This window comes from Ochotona princeps, chromosome 3 (genome assembly GCF_030435755.1).
Source record: "Ochotona princeps isolate mOchPri1 chromosome 3, mOchPri1.hap1, whole genome shotgun sequence".
In the NCBI taxonomy this organism is placed as follows: domain Eukaryota; kingdom Metazoa; phylum Chordata; class Mammalia; order Lagomorpha; family Ochotonidae; genus Ochotona; species Ochotona princeps.
Genome location: NC_080834.1, coordinates 25,289,766 through 25,304,238, shown reverse-complemented (window position 1 = coordinate 25,304,238; position 14,473 = coordinate 25,289,766). Strand labels below are relative to the sequence as shown.

Genomic DNA, 14,473 nt, shown 5'->3' with positions numbered 1-14,473 from the left:
GTACGGCCTCCCAGAACTGCCTGGACATGGAGACTCTCCATGAACACGAAGGAGAGGCGGGCTGAGGGTGTCACGGCCGCAGTGCACTGTTCCGTGAGACACCACGGGGGGTGTCACAGCTGCAGTGTGCCACTCCTTGTGTCACCACTGGGTTGGACTTGCCTTTGCTGCTGGGCAGCATCAGATGCAGAGCTGTCTCCCGTCACTCTGGCGGAATCCATGGGGATGATCGGCACGGGTCATATCCGGGTGCAGTCGTTGCCACGGGTGGGTGCTGGCATCCTCAGGCTCCCCACAGGCTGGCCTGGGCACCTCATGGTGACACGGCCATTGGGGGCAACCCTTGTGCTGCCAGTGAAAGACCTCAGGCCCTGTACTTCCTGCTATAGGACCCTGCATGCAAGTGGGTGGGGAGGAGGCTGGGGTAGGAGGGCTCAAGGTCTTGGGGACCCAGAGAGCAGATGACCTGAGAGAGTGGCCAGGGAGGATGTGCTGGTGGGTGCGGGTGGGGTGGGGGAGGCCGCTGCATGCTGCTAGCAGCAGGAAGTGAGTTTTGAGAAGGCTTCTCCAGCCAATCGTGGCTTCCTCTAAAGCCCTGGAGGCCTTTGCAGCTGGGCAGGGGAGGCGCACTGTGGCCCAAGCAGGGATGCTCACCCCAGTGAGACCAGAAGGCAGGGCCACGAGGGCTCTCAGGAGTTGATAAAGCAAGACCTTGAACTATGAGCCAAAGGTTCCACTTCCTGTCATTGTAGGAAGTTTCTGCTGAGTAGAAAATAAATCTCGATGGCCTTTCCTTTGGAGGAAAATCCTCCAGCACTGACAAGGCGCTGCCCTGCCGCCCAGCCAGCCAGGGACGGAGTCCTCTCATTGCAGGATCAGAACTTGAGTCAGCCATGCCTCACACGGGCTGCGAGCTGCAGACACGCAGTTGGTTGGAAAAGCAGGGGCTGTGCGCCAGGGCTAGGCAGGGCACTGGCATGGTCAGCTGGCACTGTCTGATAGAAGGGGCTGAAAGAAATTCAACATGGAAGCCACATGGGGCCAGGCCCGGCCTCTGGGGTGTCCTGGCTGCGTCCAGTGCTGAGTCCAGAGCGGCCGTGCACAAGGTGGGCACAGGGCAGAAGCAGGATTTAATGTCCAACTCAACAAGGAAATGTGGAGGCGGGCATCCCTGAGGGCACTAGATTACCATGGTAATGTTGGCCGCCTGGCCAGTTTGTGGCTCTGACGGCAGGTGCCAGGTGGCAAGCTCCCTGTGGGCGTCGCATGATCAGCAATGGACATTAGCAGCTTGGAGGAAACTTTGGTTGAATTCATGGGAGAGGGTGGGTACTGGTGTGCCTGTGAGAGAGGGATTTTGGCAGTTTTACTGATGAAAAGCTTGCTGCTCCCGTGTGGCTGTCCCAGGGTTCTCACACAGGGAGCTCCCGTGTGGCTGACCCAGGGTTCTCACACACAGGGAGCTCCCGTGTGGCTGACCCAGGGTTCTCACACACAGGGAGCTCCCGTGTGGCTGACCCAGGGTTCTCACACACAGAGAGCTCCCGTGTGGCTGTCCCAGGGTTCACACACAGAGAGCTCCCGTGTGGCTGTCCCAGGGTTCACACACATAGGGAGCTCCCGTGTGGCTGTCCCAGGGTTCACACACACAGGGAGCTCCCGTGTGGCTGACCCAGGGTTCTCACACACAGGGAGCTCCCGTGTGGCTGTCAGGGTTCTCACACACAGGGAGCTCCCGTGTGGCTGTCCCAGGGTTCTCACACAGGGAGCTCCCATGTGGCTGACCCAGGGTTCACACACATAGGGAGCTCCCGTGTGGCTGTCCCAGGGTTCTCACACACAGGGAGCTCCCGTGTGGCTGACCCAGGGTTCTCACACACAGGGAGCTCCCGTGTGGCTGTCAGGGTTCTCACACACAGGGAGCTCCCGTGTGGCTGTCAGGGTTCTCACACACAGGGAGCTCCCGTGTGGCTGTCAGGGTTCTCGCACCAGGAGCTTCGCAGACTCTGTGTTTCTGTTGGTTTGGACTAGTATGCATTGCTCTGGCTGCCTCCCTGCATGCAGCCTTGGGTGGACATGCTGAGAGCTGGCCTTCTGACTAGCTGGAGAGTCAGGTAATGTGGCCTTAAAGCTGGGATAGATGCCCTCCAGGAAGACACTCTAGAACAGCTGCCCCTTGGATTGCTCCCATGTGAGGACACAGCAATCCAGGTCTCTGCCATCTTGCGAAGCAGATGCCTGGCCTCCCAGACACTGGACTAACTGCTGCATTGATCTCAGACTTCAGGCTGCGGGCTGTGGTTGTGCACCTGGCCTGTCATGGTGATGTAGGTGGGCAGCAAGGCACACTCAGACCCCAGGCTCCACGCTAGGCTGTGTAGCTGGGCCACTCACAGTGACCCAGGCAGCTAGGGCACACTCAGACTCCAGACTGCACCCTAGGCTGTGTACCTGGGCCACTCACAGTGACCCAGGCAGCTAGGGCACACTCAGACTCCAGACTGCACCCTAGGCTGTGTACCTGGGCCACTCACAGTGACCCAGGCAGCTAGGGCACACTCAGACTCCAGACTGCACCCTAGGCTGTGTACCTGGGCCACTCACAGTGACGCAGGTGGGCAGCAGGGCACACTCAGACACGGTAGCTGTCATGCCCTCGTGCCTTAGCTGTCTCTGGAAAGCATCTGCTGTCTGTCACAGTAGCATGTCATCTCTGACTCATAGGGGCAAAAACTGCACAAACCCCATTCAGATGATGTGAAAGTATGTGTCTTGAACACTCCTCACTCAGAGCTGAGTGTTTCTCCGCCTGGGAAGAAGCATGCCTAATGTGTACCACGTGAAGACTGCCTGCTGGCTCTGCTCACTGAGTCCTGGTGCACTCAGCAGGTCCTCGTGGTTCCCCACACATCAGCTGTGGAGGGGTGATGAGGTCCTGCTGATGGCAGGCCGGACTTTGGCATTGGGGCCTTTGTCCATCGCAATCTGACCCAGCGTGTTCTCTAGGATGTCTTCATGGCATGTCAGACCCAGGGCAGCTTCAGAGACCAGGGAGAACAGCCCACATCCCGGCACATGAGCCTGGGCCAGCTTAGGGAAGACAGATGGCTCTGTTCTCCATAGCATGCAGGGTGTCACCCAGTTTTCTTCTGGAAGAAGTCACAGCTCACAGGCTCTCCACTCAGGGTGCAATTGTACCCCAGCAGACACGTGCCATGTTGAAAACACCCATTAGCATCCCCTGCAGGACATTGGTAAAGCGCCTTCTGGACGTTGGTGGAGCGCCTGCTGGACGTCGGTGGAGTGCCTGCTGCATGTTGGTGGAGTGCCTGCTGGACGTTGGTGGAGTGCCTGCTGGACGTTGGTGGAGTGCCTGCTGGACGTCAGCGGAGTGCCTGCTGAACCTTGGCAGAGTGCCTGCTGGACGTCGGTGGAGTGCCTGCTGGACGTCAGCGGAGTGCCTGCTGGACGTCAGTGGAGTGCCTGCTGGACATCAGCGGAGTGCCTGCTGGACCTTGGCAGAGTGCCTGCTGGACCTTGGCAGAGCGCCTGCTGGACCTTGGCAGAGTGCCTGCTGGACCTTGGCAGAGTGCCTGCTGGACGTCGGTGGAGTGCCTGCTGGACCTTGGCAGAGCGCCTGCTGGACGTTGGTGAAGTGCCTGCTGGACGTCGGTGGAGCGCCTGCTGGACGTTGGTGAAGTGACTGCTGGACGTTGGTGGAGTGTGCTGGCGGCCACAGTATGAGGACCTTGGGGTGGGATCTTGCGGCCACTGCCAGGGTCAGAAGAAGCCTAGGCTTCGTGCTGCCCTCCCTGGAAAAGCCCAGATGCAAGGAGAGTGTCCACCGAGTGCGAAGCACCGCGGAGTTAGGAGTTAGTAGAGGATCCACTCCAGGTCAGAGGCTGTCTGCAGGGGGAGTGTCGCTCCTGAGCCTTCTCAGCGTGGCCATCTGGACATCCACAACGCCCTCACTCGGCGTCCTGCTCTCCAAGGGGATTTGTGGCCGTGGGACAGGGTCGATAGAGATCTCACCTCTCATGTTGTTCTCCGGGCTCTGCGCTTACCCATCGCACACAGGAAGTGCAGACTCAGGAGATGGCACGCAGAGAGGACAGCTCAGCTGCTGGGAGCTCGACCTCCCAGGCTTGGCTGAGAAGTCTATGCCTGGTGGGCTGCTCTGGAAAAAGTGCAGAGATGTGTGTCGTGTCAAGAAAAAGTCTTGGGCCAGACCCTGCAGTTTAGGGTTTCGGCCCTCGTTGGGGCCCAGCGAGCACAGCTGCTGAGCTCACGAGTGGGCCCTGGTTTGGGCTTTCCATCTATTATTCAAATCTGTGGGAGGAGAGTGGGGAACCCCTTGGCTACCAGGCGGGGCCTCACGTCTGTGTTTCTGGAGTCAGTGACCAGGGCTGCACCTGCTGCCAGAGCAGTGCTACTGCAATCTTGAAAGCGGGCAGCCATCCCTGTGCCTTGGTTCCCACCAGCCCATTCCCTGCCCCGCGTCTCTTCTTGGGTTAGACAAGCAACACTGTGATCTGCTGAGCTGGTCCAGGCGCGGCCTCGTGGGCCTCAGCACACCATCCCTGCAGCTGCTCCCCTCAGAGCACACGTGAGTCCCTGGGGAGTGTCCGAGAGCCACCAGGCTGGAGGACTCAGTGGGAAGGGGCAAGGATCCGACCAGAACCAGAGCCAGGGGGCTCGATGGAGAGTGATCTTTTCGGAGACATGCCCTGGGCATTTTCCAGACTGAGTAAGAGAAATCAGTTCTCACAGCATGAATCCCATGAGTCCCAAGCAGGATGGATGTGGAAGAAAACACATCCTAGATACTTCAAAGTAAAACAGCAAGCGCCAAGAACCAAAGTTGGATCTTAAAATTAGAATGAGGATGCTGTGAAACAAGGAAGAACCCTGACCGACTTGAGCCAGCAACCATGGAAGCAGGAGAACGTGGGATAATGAAAGAACTGTATCCGTGAAAACCCATTGGAAGAGGGTCTTTCAGGCGGCTCAGGCCACCAAGCCCATGGCAACAGCGTTCTAACGGACACCTTTTGGGAAAAAAGAAAATGACCCCACGAAGACAATTGAAAATGCACGAGGGACTGGGGAGGCCAGGAAGTGGGAAGCCTTCTGGCAATGAGAACGGGCAGTCTGGAGGCCCACCAGTCTGGACGCAGGTCCACACACAGTGTGGTCAGAATGAGCAGGCGCAAGGTCAGGCTGCAGGTGGGCAGCATACACAGGACTGGGGAGACTGGATGTAAACTTTGGCAGTGACCAGTGGCAGGAAAGGGCACTCACACACCTCCAGGCAGACGGACGAGAAGTGCTGACATGCAACAGGTTAGAACCATGAGGTGGCTGCACAGCCAAGGCCTTTAGGGTCCGGGGGGCTGACCTGATGGGTGCTTGGTTCACCTGTGACACACGCCACCAGTGGGTTCTGGAGCCACTCGTCATACACAGACCTTAGCTGTGTAACCAGCAGGAGACAAGGGAGAGGACAGAGCAGCCATCCAGGTAGCCAGGTGCAACCCTGGCAGGCCACAGTGATTGCTGGCCACAGCTGACACGTGGCAGCACTCCACAGTGTTTCCTGAGGCCAGCGCAGCACGGGTGTTGCTGCGTCCACAGGACCCATCCAGACAATTCCCACTCCCAAGCCTGGAGATACGGGACTGGCACGGCTCTGCTGCCTGCACCCTGCTCGCTTGCCATCCTGACCAGTGCAGGGCCACATAAGAGGGGCTCTTTTGTCACAGTAGCATGGCTGGTAAATGAAGGAGCATGTGGTAGCTTCTGGTCCAACCACAGGTGACCCTGGACACACGTAGGGCCCACAGATGTCCACAGCATGCCCACCTACCCTGGCTGGAGTTTCTGGTTATGAATAGTAAAGTATGGAAACAGCCAGGGTCAGCAGACTTGGGAGGCAGCCCCTCCGAGGTCTGGCTGCCCTGAGCCACACCTGCTGGGCCCCCGACCTTGGCTGGGGGCTCCTTCCCCTGTCCGAGGAATCTGCAGTGCCCATGCATGCTGGAACCCAGCCCCATGACATGTCCCCCATGTGGCTCATGTGGCTTGCTGTGAGCTCCTGGGTCCACCCAGTGGGGTTCACAGTTTGTGGGCTGGGTTTGGTGTGATTCAGCCACTGCCCTGGCCATGTGGCAGGTGGCCATGGCAGCCTGCCATCGTCCCATGATGCTGCTTCACTGTGTCCTCTGCTGCCCTCCCCGTAACACAGGGGCTTCAGTGCCTATCTGTGTCTGCTCACCTACCCCAGCACTTGCTAGGGTTATGTCTTAAAGTGGCCGCAGACGCCAACTGTGCAAAGCAGGACACTGTGTGCCCCTCTATGACATGCCAGGTGGGAACTCTCAGAGCCAAACCTGACCCTAGTCACTGTCCCCTCATCTGAGCATCCGTGTTCCACATCACCCAAGCAGGTCCTGAAATAGCCAGAAAGGGGGAACAGCCTGGGAGGTGGGGGGGCTGCTTTTCAAGGTAAGCACCCCACTTTCCTGGGGAGGAAAGGCAGCAGACGCAGGACTGCCTCCATCAGCCACTCACCGTACGTTCTGTATTGGACATGGGACTAGGAGGTCCCAGGCTGGGCCCCGGTGCAGGCGCACGTCCCGGGGAGGCCCATAGGTGGACGGTTCCCTCCTGCAGCCACACCAACCTCTGTCTTCCATGTTTCGTTGTTCCTGTGAGAAACGGGGCCCGTGCTGGGGTACAGAGGGAACGAACAGCTGTCAGCACCGCCGAAGCCTTGGGCACAAGCCGCTTCCGGGGGAGCCCCAGCCCCCCAAAGCCTTGGGCACAAGCCGCTTCCGGAGGAGCCCCATCCCCCCAAAGCCTTGGGCACAAGCCGCTTCCGGAGGAGCCCCAGCCCCCCAAGCCTGCGTGCGTCCCCTACCCCAGGGCAGTCATGGGGCCTCACCCACAGGGGAGCCCTGTGGGCGCTAGGGGAGCAGGCCAAGGTGCCCAACACCTGCTCTGGCCGTCCCATGGGTGTGAGCATGAGGTTGTGTACACAGCCCGAGTCCTTGGGAGCCCTGCTGGCCTTGCCCTGTGGCTCTCAGGCCCTCCTCTCCAGCCCTGGCCACCCTCCCCCACATGCACTGGGAGAAGAAGGCTCAGTAGGTTCTGGCCAGCGCTGCCAGGGAGCCGAGGAGAAGGACTGCTGGCTGCAACCTGAGCCCCCTTGGTTCCCCCAGGCCAAGTCCTTGAGCTCTGTGGCGTCTGCCATGTGTCCGCATGGCCCCCTCTCTGTGCAAAGTTCTGTGACTGCCATTTTAATTTGGTGTGACTTGTACTCGATGACAATAACCTTCTTAGCTCTCGTGTCCCTCCTGCCCCCAGCAGTTGACCAAGCTCCACCAGTTGGCCATGCAGCAAACCCCCTTTCCTCCCCTCGGACAGACCAACCCCGCTTTCCCCGGTACGTACCCAGCTGCCCTTTGCTGACCTCCTCTTCTCGCCTGGGGACTTTGTGAACTGTCTGTTAAGTACAGTGAGTAGCAGAGGGGCAGCACATGCCAGGCATGCCAGGCAGCACAGAGCCACGGCCAGCCGGGGCGGGGGAGGTCGGTCCATCTCCCGCGTGGGCTGGTTCTTCCCTCGCAGGCCTTGACGGGTCTTGCTGGTGAAGAAATGTCCACCCTGCCAAGGACACACACTTGCTTTGAGGGCTCTGTGCTCCTCACAGGCCCCCTGGTCCCGTGTGGAGTGCACCCACTGGCCCTGCTGGAGTCCTGTCCGTGAGCCTGTGAGCTGGTGCTCGGCTGGGCAGGCGTGGCTGCAGCGCTCAGGAGGCTCCTCCTGCCCCAGGACAGCACTCACTTGCCCTGGGAACACAGGGCCATGAGCAGGCAGTCCGAGGGCCTCCCAGGCCCACACAGAGTGAGAGCCAGACCCCAGGCCAGCCGGTGAGCACCCACCCACACCCAGTCATATTTTGAGCTTCCCTAGTTGAAGGGACCTAGCTTATCTCCTTGAGGGCAAACATTAAATCTGTCTCTTCTTTGCTCTCCAGCAGAAAAGCTGCCTTTACACTCCTCCGAAGAAGCTCAAAATCTGATGGGCCAGTCGCCAGGTAAAGCAGAAGTACCCTGACGGAGGGGGAGCAGGCAGGGGGCCGTCCAAGGCACAGGGGTGGTCTCACCCTGATGGAGGGAGAGCAGGCAGGGGGCTGTGCAGGGCAGAAGGACGGCCTCACTTGTCCCTGCATCCCAGGGACACATGGCGCAGCACTAGGTCTGTGTGCAGCTAGCTGTCTCCAGCAGCTGCCAAACTCCACAGTGGTGGGTGGGGCCACCACCAGCTCCTAGGCAGTATGTCTGAACCAGGGCACAGCACAGCCACCCCAAGTGAACTGCAGGGTGAGGCCCTGGGGTACTGTCGTGGGTGCAGCTGGCAATGCAGCATAGGGGAGCGTGGAGCAAGAACGTGGCCTGGGTGTGTGGTGTTTAAGTGTCTCCCACCCTTGGGAGAGGCGTTCGCCTGTGCTGGTCAGTGTTGAGTGACTGTGCTAAGATGTTGCAGAGCTGTGGACTGTGGGGCCGAGGGCGTGGGCTAAGGGTCCCCTGTGAGACTGTGCCCTCTCCACCTGACCCAGGCCATAGAACATGTCAATGTGACATCCCCCCACACACGCTCCATGGCAGGGGAAGTGTGGAGCGCGGTGAGGACGGCGACTGCTCTGTGGGCAGCAGATGCCCGGAGCATGGGTGGCGTCCTGGCAGGCAGTGCTGGGACCTCTGGTGCAGGGTTCTCTTCATCCTCCTACAAGTGCACATGCAGCGCAGAGCTTGTTGTCCTGAAATGAGTGAACGCGGTTCCCTGGCATAATGCCCTCATCTGCTCGGGTGCTGTGTGGCCAGGGCCTGGAGAGCACTCAGGAGGCCCTTAAAGGCCACCATTATGCACTGGTCCTGGTCACAAGCCACTGACTGTTGTCCTATTAAAAGATGAAGACAGCAGAAGGAAGGGAGAAGCAAAGGCCGGCTTGGAGCCGGGGACAGAGCGGGGCCCCCTTGAAGGTGTGCAGGCATCAGACCTGCTGGGGGTGGGGTGGGGAGAGTGATGGGACCAAGAGAGGAGGTGGGGTGGGAGCAGGGCTCAGGTTCTGGAACATTCTGAAGGTCTGAGATAGCTGCCACTTGTGGAGGAAGTGGGGGTGCTGAGCACGGAGCCCCAGCCCAGGGGCTGACTTGGCCCTGCCCCGCGATGAGGCGCACTGCTGGACAGCCTCTGTGCACTCCGTAGTCACTGAACTCAAAAGCTATCTAACCAGGGTCCTAAGTGAGGCCCCGATGGTTCCTCAGCAGAGAACCATGGCCCCTCCAACTCCCGAGGTCTGCAGGGCTCCCTGCTCCTGACTGGAGGAACTGCCCACAGTGTGGGTTGGGGCGGAGCTGGGCACAGGCAGCCATGCCCAGCCCCTCTGCCCAGGTCTGAGGCCTCTGCTGGGCTGACTACGAGCACAGAACATGGCATTTAGCGTGATGTGAGCAGCACAGCCTGTGCCCCGATGCCCCACGGGGCCTGGGACATGCTGGACTCCCTGTCCTCAGGCCTGGAGGGTGGCAGGACAGTTGGGGACTATGATGGTGTGGAAATCATGATGTGGCTGGAACTGAGTGGACTGTCCTACCTGGCCTCCCTTCCCTTCTTCTGTGACAAGTGGGGACTTGGGAGGTCAAGCTGCAACTGGGGCCCAGGAGCCCACAGAGTCTTGTCTTTTGGCTGTACTGACCTCCTCAGCACCGCCGAGCCCAGCCAGGGGAACGAGGGGCCAGGTCCAGCATGCCTGTCACCTAACTGTGTCTCCTTGGTGTGCCCAGGTCTGGACGCCAGTCCCCCGGCCAGCACTCATGAGCTCACCATTCCCAATGATGTAAGTATGCCCTCACACCCTGAGGCACCCCGATGTACCCTGGCCGCCCCCAGAGACCCCAGGCCGGGCTCTGAAAGGCCCCAGAGGCCCAGCCCCATGAAGACCCCGTGGATCCTTCCTCTCTGTGTGCCCCTGGGATACTGACCGAAAAAGGTGTTGGGTTTTCAGAGGTTCATCGGGAGTCGAGTGCTGGAGCTGGGCTGGACACCACCTCCAAGGCCCCACCCCAATGCCAGTCAAGCCCCGAGTCCTCTGCAGACAGCCACGGGCACCTCTGGGATTGGCCCCACAGACCTGAGATGGGTTGGATATCACAGGTGTCAGCCCAGGTCGTTCATGCCTCAGCTGTACCTGTGGTGGCAGGTGCCCGTCAACATACCCAGAGCTCCCTGGGCTGTGCAGGGCTCTGCTCTGGAGTTAGGGCATGGTCTCCGTTGCTGGATTGTCCCCAGCCCAAGCAAGAGCTGGACAGTGTGGGCTCCATGGCTTTCTGGGGAGCTGTGGGCCAGCGGGGAAGCCCCATTTCTGAGGGCTGCCATGGGCCTCGTCCAGGCCACGTGGCCTCTGTTCCCTGTGCTCACCCCACATGTTCTGGGCACCAAGCTGCTGCCAGCCATGCTTAAGGCACCTGCCCTGGCTTGGCTGAGTCGCCTGGAGTCAGAAGAAGACATCAGAGGTCACATGGTGCAGTGTGGAGAAGGGAGGGGAGAGGCTGTGCTCACTCCTTTGGTTAAGACAGGCTAGGGTGTGGTGAGGAGAGGCCTTACAGACCTGCTGGGTGTGCAGTGAGGAGGGGTCTGCCCCCCTTACAGACCTGCTGGGTGTGCAGTGAGGAGGGGTCTGCCCCCCTTACAGACCTGCTGGGTGTGCAGTGAGGAGGGGTCTGCCCCCCTTACAGACCTGCTGGGTGTGCAGTGAGGAGGGGTCTGCTCCCCTTACAGACCTGCTGGGTGTGCAGTGAGGAGGGGTCTGCACCCCTTACAGACCTGCTGGGTGTGGTGAGACCCCTGTTATCCTGAGAAGCAAGATGATGGCCTAGGAGTGAGTGTAGTTGGCAGCCCTCCCCAGGGTGTCCAGGGCACCCTCCTGCGTCCTGGCTGAAGCGGTGACCCCCAAGAGCCTCCCTGGGAAGTGGTTCTCCCTCCTGTTTACCCTCCTGGCCCAGTCTCAGCCCTGGCAGCAGAAGCTGCTGCTCTGCCGCCGACCTTGGAGATGCCCGCATGCTAGGTGGGGTGGCAGCACAGAGACTCCAGCAGCTCCCCGGCCGGGCCCGTGCGCCAGGGACTGTCCTAGCAGATGAGGCTCCCAGGGGCCACTGCTGGTCCCTGCAGGTTCTCCTCAGTGGTCCCCTCAGTTGGGCAGTCTGTGCAGCTGCCAGGCCCTCAGGCTTCCCTGGATCAGGCAGGGGGTCCTGCTCACCCCTCTATCCCGCAATCTACTTCATACACTCTTACTGTTTGAAGATTTATTTCTTTGAAACAATACAGAGAATGATTGTTTGTCTGCTGACTCACTCCCCAGCTGCCTGACCAGCCAGCTCGGGTCCAGCCTAAAGCCAGGAGCCAGAAGCTCCAGCCTGCTCTCCCTATGCAAAGGTGCAGGTGTCCACGGACCTGCGCCATCCTCCACTTTCTCAGGGAGCTGGTCAGAAGTGGAGCAGCTGGGACTTGAATCAGTGCCCACATGGGATGCCAGCCAGTCCTGAGCTTCACTCCTGATGCCCACCTTGCCCAACCTGGTGCCCACAGGCCAGTGTGCTCTGCCCTCAGACAGCCACACATCCTCCAGTTTATCTCTGCTCTGGCTCCAGATACCACAGCAGTAGGCAGTGGAAACGGGGACCTCACGCCAAGGATGCAGCCAGCAAGGCACCCACAGCCCCAGCCTAGAGGCCACGGGGCCCCATCCCAGGGTAGTGGAACAGGACACTGTGCCCCACACCCCTGAGCTCGTGGCATGGGTGGGACCGAAGCGTCCTGGGCCAGCGCGTGTTGGGCACGGCCAAGCTGGCTCTCTAAGGAATGGCCTCCGTCTCTCCTCCAGCTAATAGGCTGCATCATTGGCCGCCAAGGGACCAAAATCAATGAAATACGACAGATGTCAGGAGCCCAGATCAAAATTGCCAACGCCACGGAAGGGTCATCAGAGCGCCAGATCACCATCACGGGGACCCCGGCCAACATCAGCCTTGCTCAGTATCTCATCAACGCCAGGTGGGTGGTGCTGGCGGCTGCACCAGACTTGGGACCCCAGCCTGGCAGACCCTCAGGCAGCCTGGTCTTGTCCCTAGGGGAGGTCTTGTACCTCGTCCTCAGAGCACACAGCCCACTGCCAGCAGCGTCCCCTGTGCTTGGTGAGGGGCTGCACTGAGCAGACTGGCGGCACCTGACTCTGCCCTGGCCAGCAAGCTCCCTGTCTAGGGGCCACACAGCCCCCTCCACCCACCCAAGGATGCTCTCATGCCAGAGCCCCCCAGCCAGGGTGCCTCCCTGATGGGTCATGTGACCCCTAACCTGGGGCTTGCCCTGACAGCCTAGTGTGGTGGGGGCGGGGTTATAGGACAAGGACACCTGTGCCCCAAGTTTGTGCTTCCCCACCTTCCCGCCCTCCTGATCCAGAGCCAGTGGCTGTCCTGCCTCGGGGCAGGAGTGAGGAGAGGCCTGCTGTTGGCAGACCTGCAGTGAATCCGGGGACAGGGCTCCCTGAGAGATGGGGGAGCCAGTATGGGAAGGCTGGGGGTATCAGGGGCGCCCCAGGATGTCTGACTGCGTCTGCCCTTCACTCCCCAGTGGTGACCGTGAATGGAGCATCATGATGTGTCTGCCCTTGTGCCCTGTCTTCCAGGCTGACGTCTGAGGTCACCGGGATGGGCGCGCTCTAACCCACCCAGCGTCTCCACCCCTGGGACTCACACCATCCAGACCACCTGCTCTTCCTCATGGTTCCCCAGAGAGGGTTGTTGACCCACCCTAGTGTATACCCGAGCAGCCACACCCCCACTGGGTCTCTGCTGCGCCCCAGCCCTCTCCCTGACTGCACATTACACATTCAATTACGCTCCAGCATCCTTGGCGTGTTCTTGTTCTAGATGCTTCGGGGTCTCCCGCTCTGGCCCACGCTGAGTTGTTGTCTTGCTCTGGCCTCTCCCGGGGCAAAGATCCCGGCAGTCACGCCCGTCCCAGTCAACATCAGCTCACACATTTCCACATGACTCATGCCAGAATCAGGGGTGTGACAGCAAGGACCCTGGGAGCTGGGTTGATGGGCTGGGTGCTGAGTGCCAGCTGTCACAGGTGAGCTGGGTGTTGAGGGCCCCTGTCACAGGTGGGCTGGCTGCTGGGGGCCAGCTTTCACAAGTGGACTGGCTGCTGGGGGCCCCCTGTCACAGGTGGGCTGGGTGCTAGGAAACCTTGTCACAGGTGGCCTGGGTGGTGGGGACCAGCACTCACAGTTGGGCTGGGTAGGGAGGATCGTGTCACAGGAGGACTGAGTGCTAGGGATCAGCTGTCACAGGAGGCCTGGGTGTTGGGGGCCCCCGTCACAGGTGGGCTGGCTGCTGGGGGCCCCTGTCACAGGTGGGCTGGCTGCTGGGGGCCCCTGTCACAGGTGGGCTGGGTGGATGGGCTGGCTGCTAGCGGCCCTCTGGCACTCTGGAGCCCTGGTTTCTTCTGGGGGGCTAAGGGCATGACTCTAGGAAGACCCTCAGCAGGAGTCAGTTCAGGGAACATCCTGCCCCACCACTGGGCTCTTGCTTGTTTCTGCCCCTCCCCAGTGCTGGGCCCACAGTCCCTGCCCTGTGCCATGCTCCCTGCCCCTTTGTCGGGGTTGGAGGCAGTACTGGCTGCTGGGCACCATGAAGGAGGGTAAGGAGGCTGCCCACACCTTTGCTATACAGTCCTGGCCCCAGGGCACCGCTCACCCCAATCTTAGGGGTCACAGGGCCCTGGAGGGAAGGCGGAGCCTGGCGGATGCAGACAGGGGCCCTCACAGCTAGCCATCCTCGGGAGAGTCAGGACCCAGCTCCAGGCACCCATGGACAGGAGGCTGGCCGGAGCTGCTGCACCTCCGATGCACCCCCTGCAGTACACCTAAGTGTGCAGTGGACTCCTGTCATCCACAGGAGACTCAGATGGTGTCCTGGGCTTCTGGCTACTCTGTCCCTTTGGGAAGTGAGCCGGCAGATGGAAATGCGGTACATAGACACACTGCAGCCATCAGGATCAGCTAGAGCCTGTCGTGTCCAGGAACATGGCATGTTAACTGAAGTGAGTGAGGTAGAAGACAGGGCCAGGCGCTCCCGGAGTGGGGCGAGGTGAGGCTGGAGGCCGAGACAGCCTCTGGTCTCTGCAGCAGAGGGAGGGGACCACGTGAGTGACAGCGCATATCCAGCCTGGCCGGCTCCAGCTGAGAGGCACCCTGCACGGACACAGATGGAGCAGTTGGCAAGCCCTAGACCCCACATATGTGCAATTATTGAGTCCCAGGTTAGCACCTGGCCTGAACACACTGCTCTCCCAGGTGTGCGACTGTCCCCCATCCCTCAATCAACAGTGCAAGGTGCCCACAGCCTGG

The 14,473-nt window shown here is 60.5% G+C and overlaps 1 protein-coding gene across 16 annotated transcripts in view; it reads left to right on the top strand.

Moving 5' to 3' along the window:
- Nucleotides 1-12,872, top strand: part of PCBP3 (poly(rC) binding protein 3) — a 66,766-nt gene extending 53,894 nt beyond the window's left edge. For 3 of the 16 annotated variants that reach the window (XM_058661199.1, XM_058661189.1, XM_058661204.1), the window contains exons 10-14: nucleotides 7,366-7,444; nucleotides 8,039-8,098; nucleotides 9,849-9,901; nucleotides 11,945-12,114; nucleotides 12,746-12,872. In XM_058661199.1, coding sequence (XP_058517182.1) covers nucleotides 7,366-7,444; nucleotides 8,039-8,098; nucleotides 9,849-9,901; nucleotides 11,945-12,114; nucleotides 12,746-12,782 — 399 coding nt within the window. In that variant the 3' untranslated portion in view covers nucleotides 12,783-12,872. The remainder of the gene's footprint in view (nucleotides 1-7,365; nucleotides 7,445-8,038; nucleotides 8,099-9,848; nucleotides 9,902-11,944; nucleotides 12,115-12,745) is intronic. The other 13 variants (XM_058661202.1, XM_058661193.1, XM_058661200.1 and 10 more) reach the window with 8 other exon arrangements.
- Nucleotides 12,873-14,473: the final 1,601 nt, after the last annotated feature.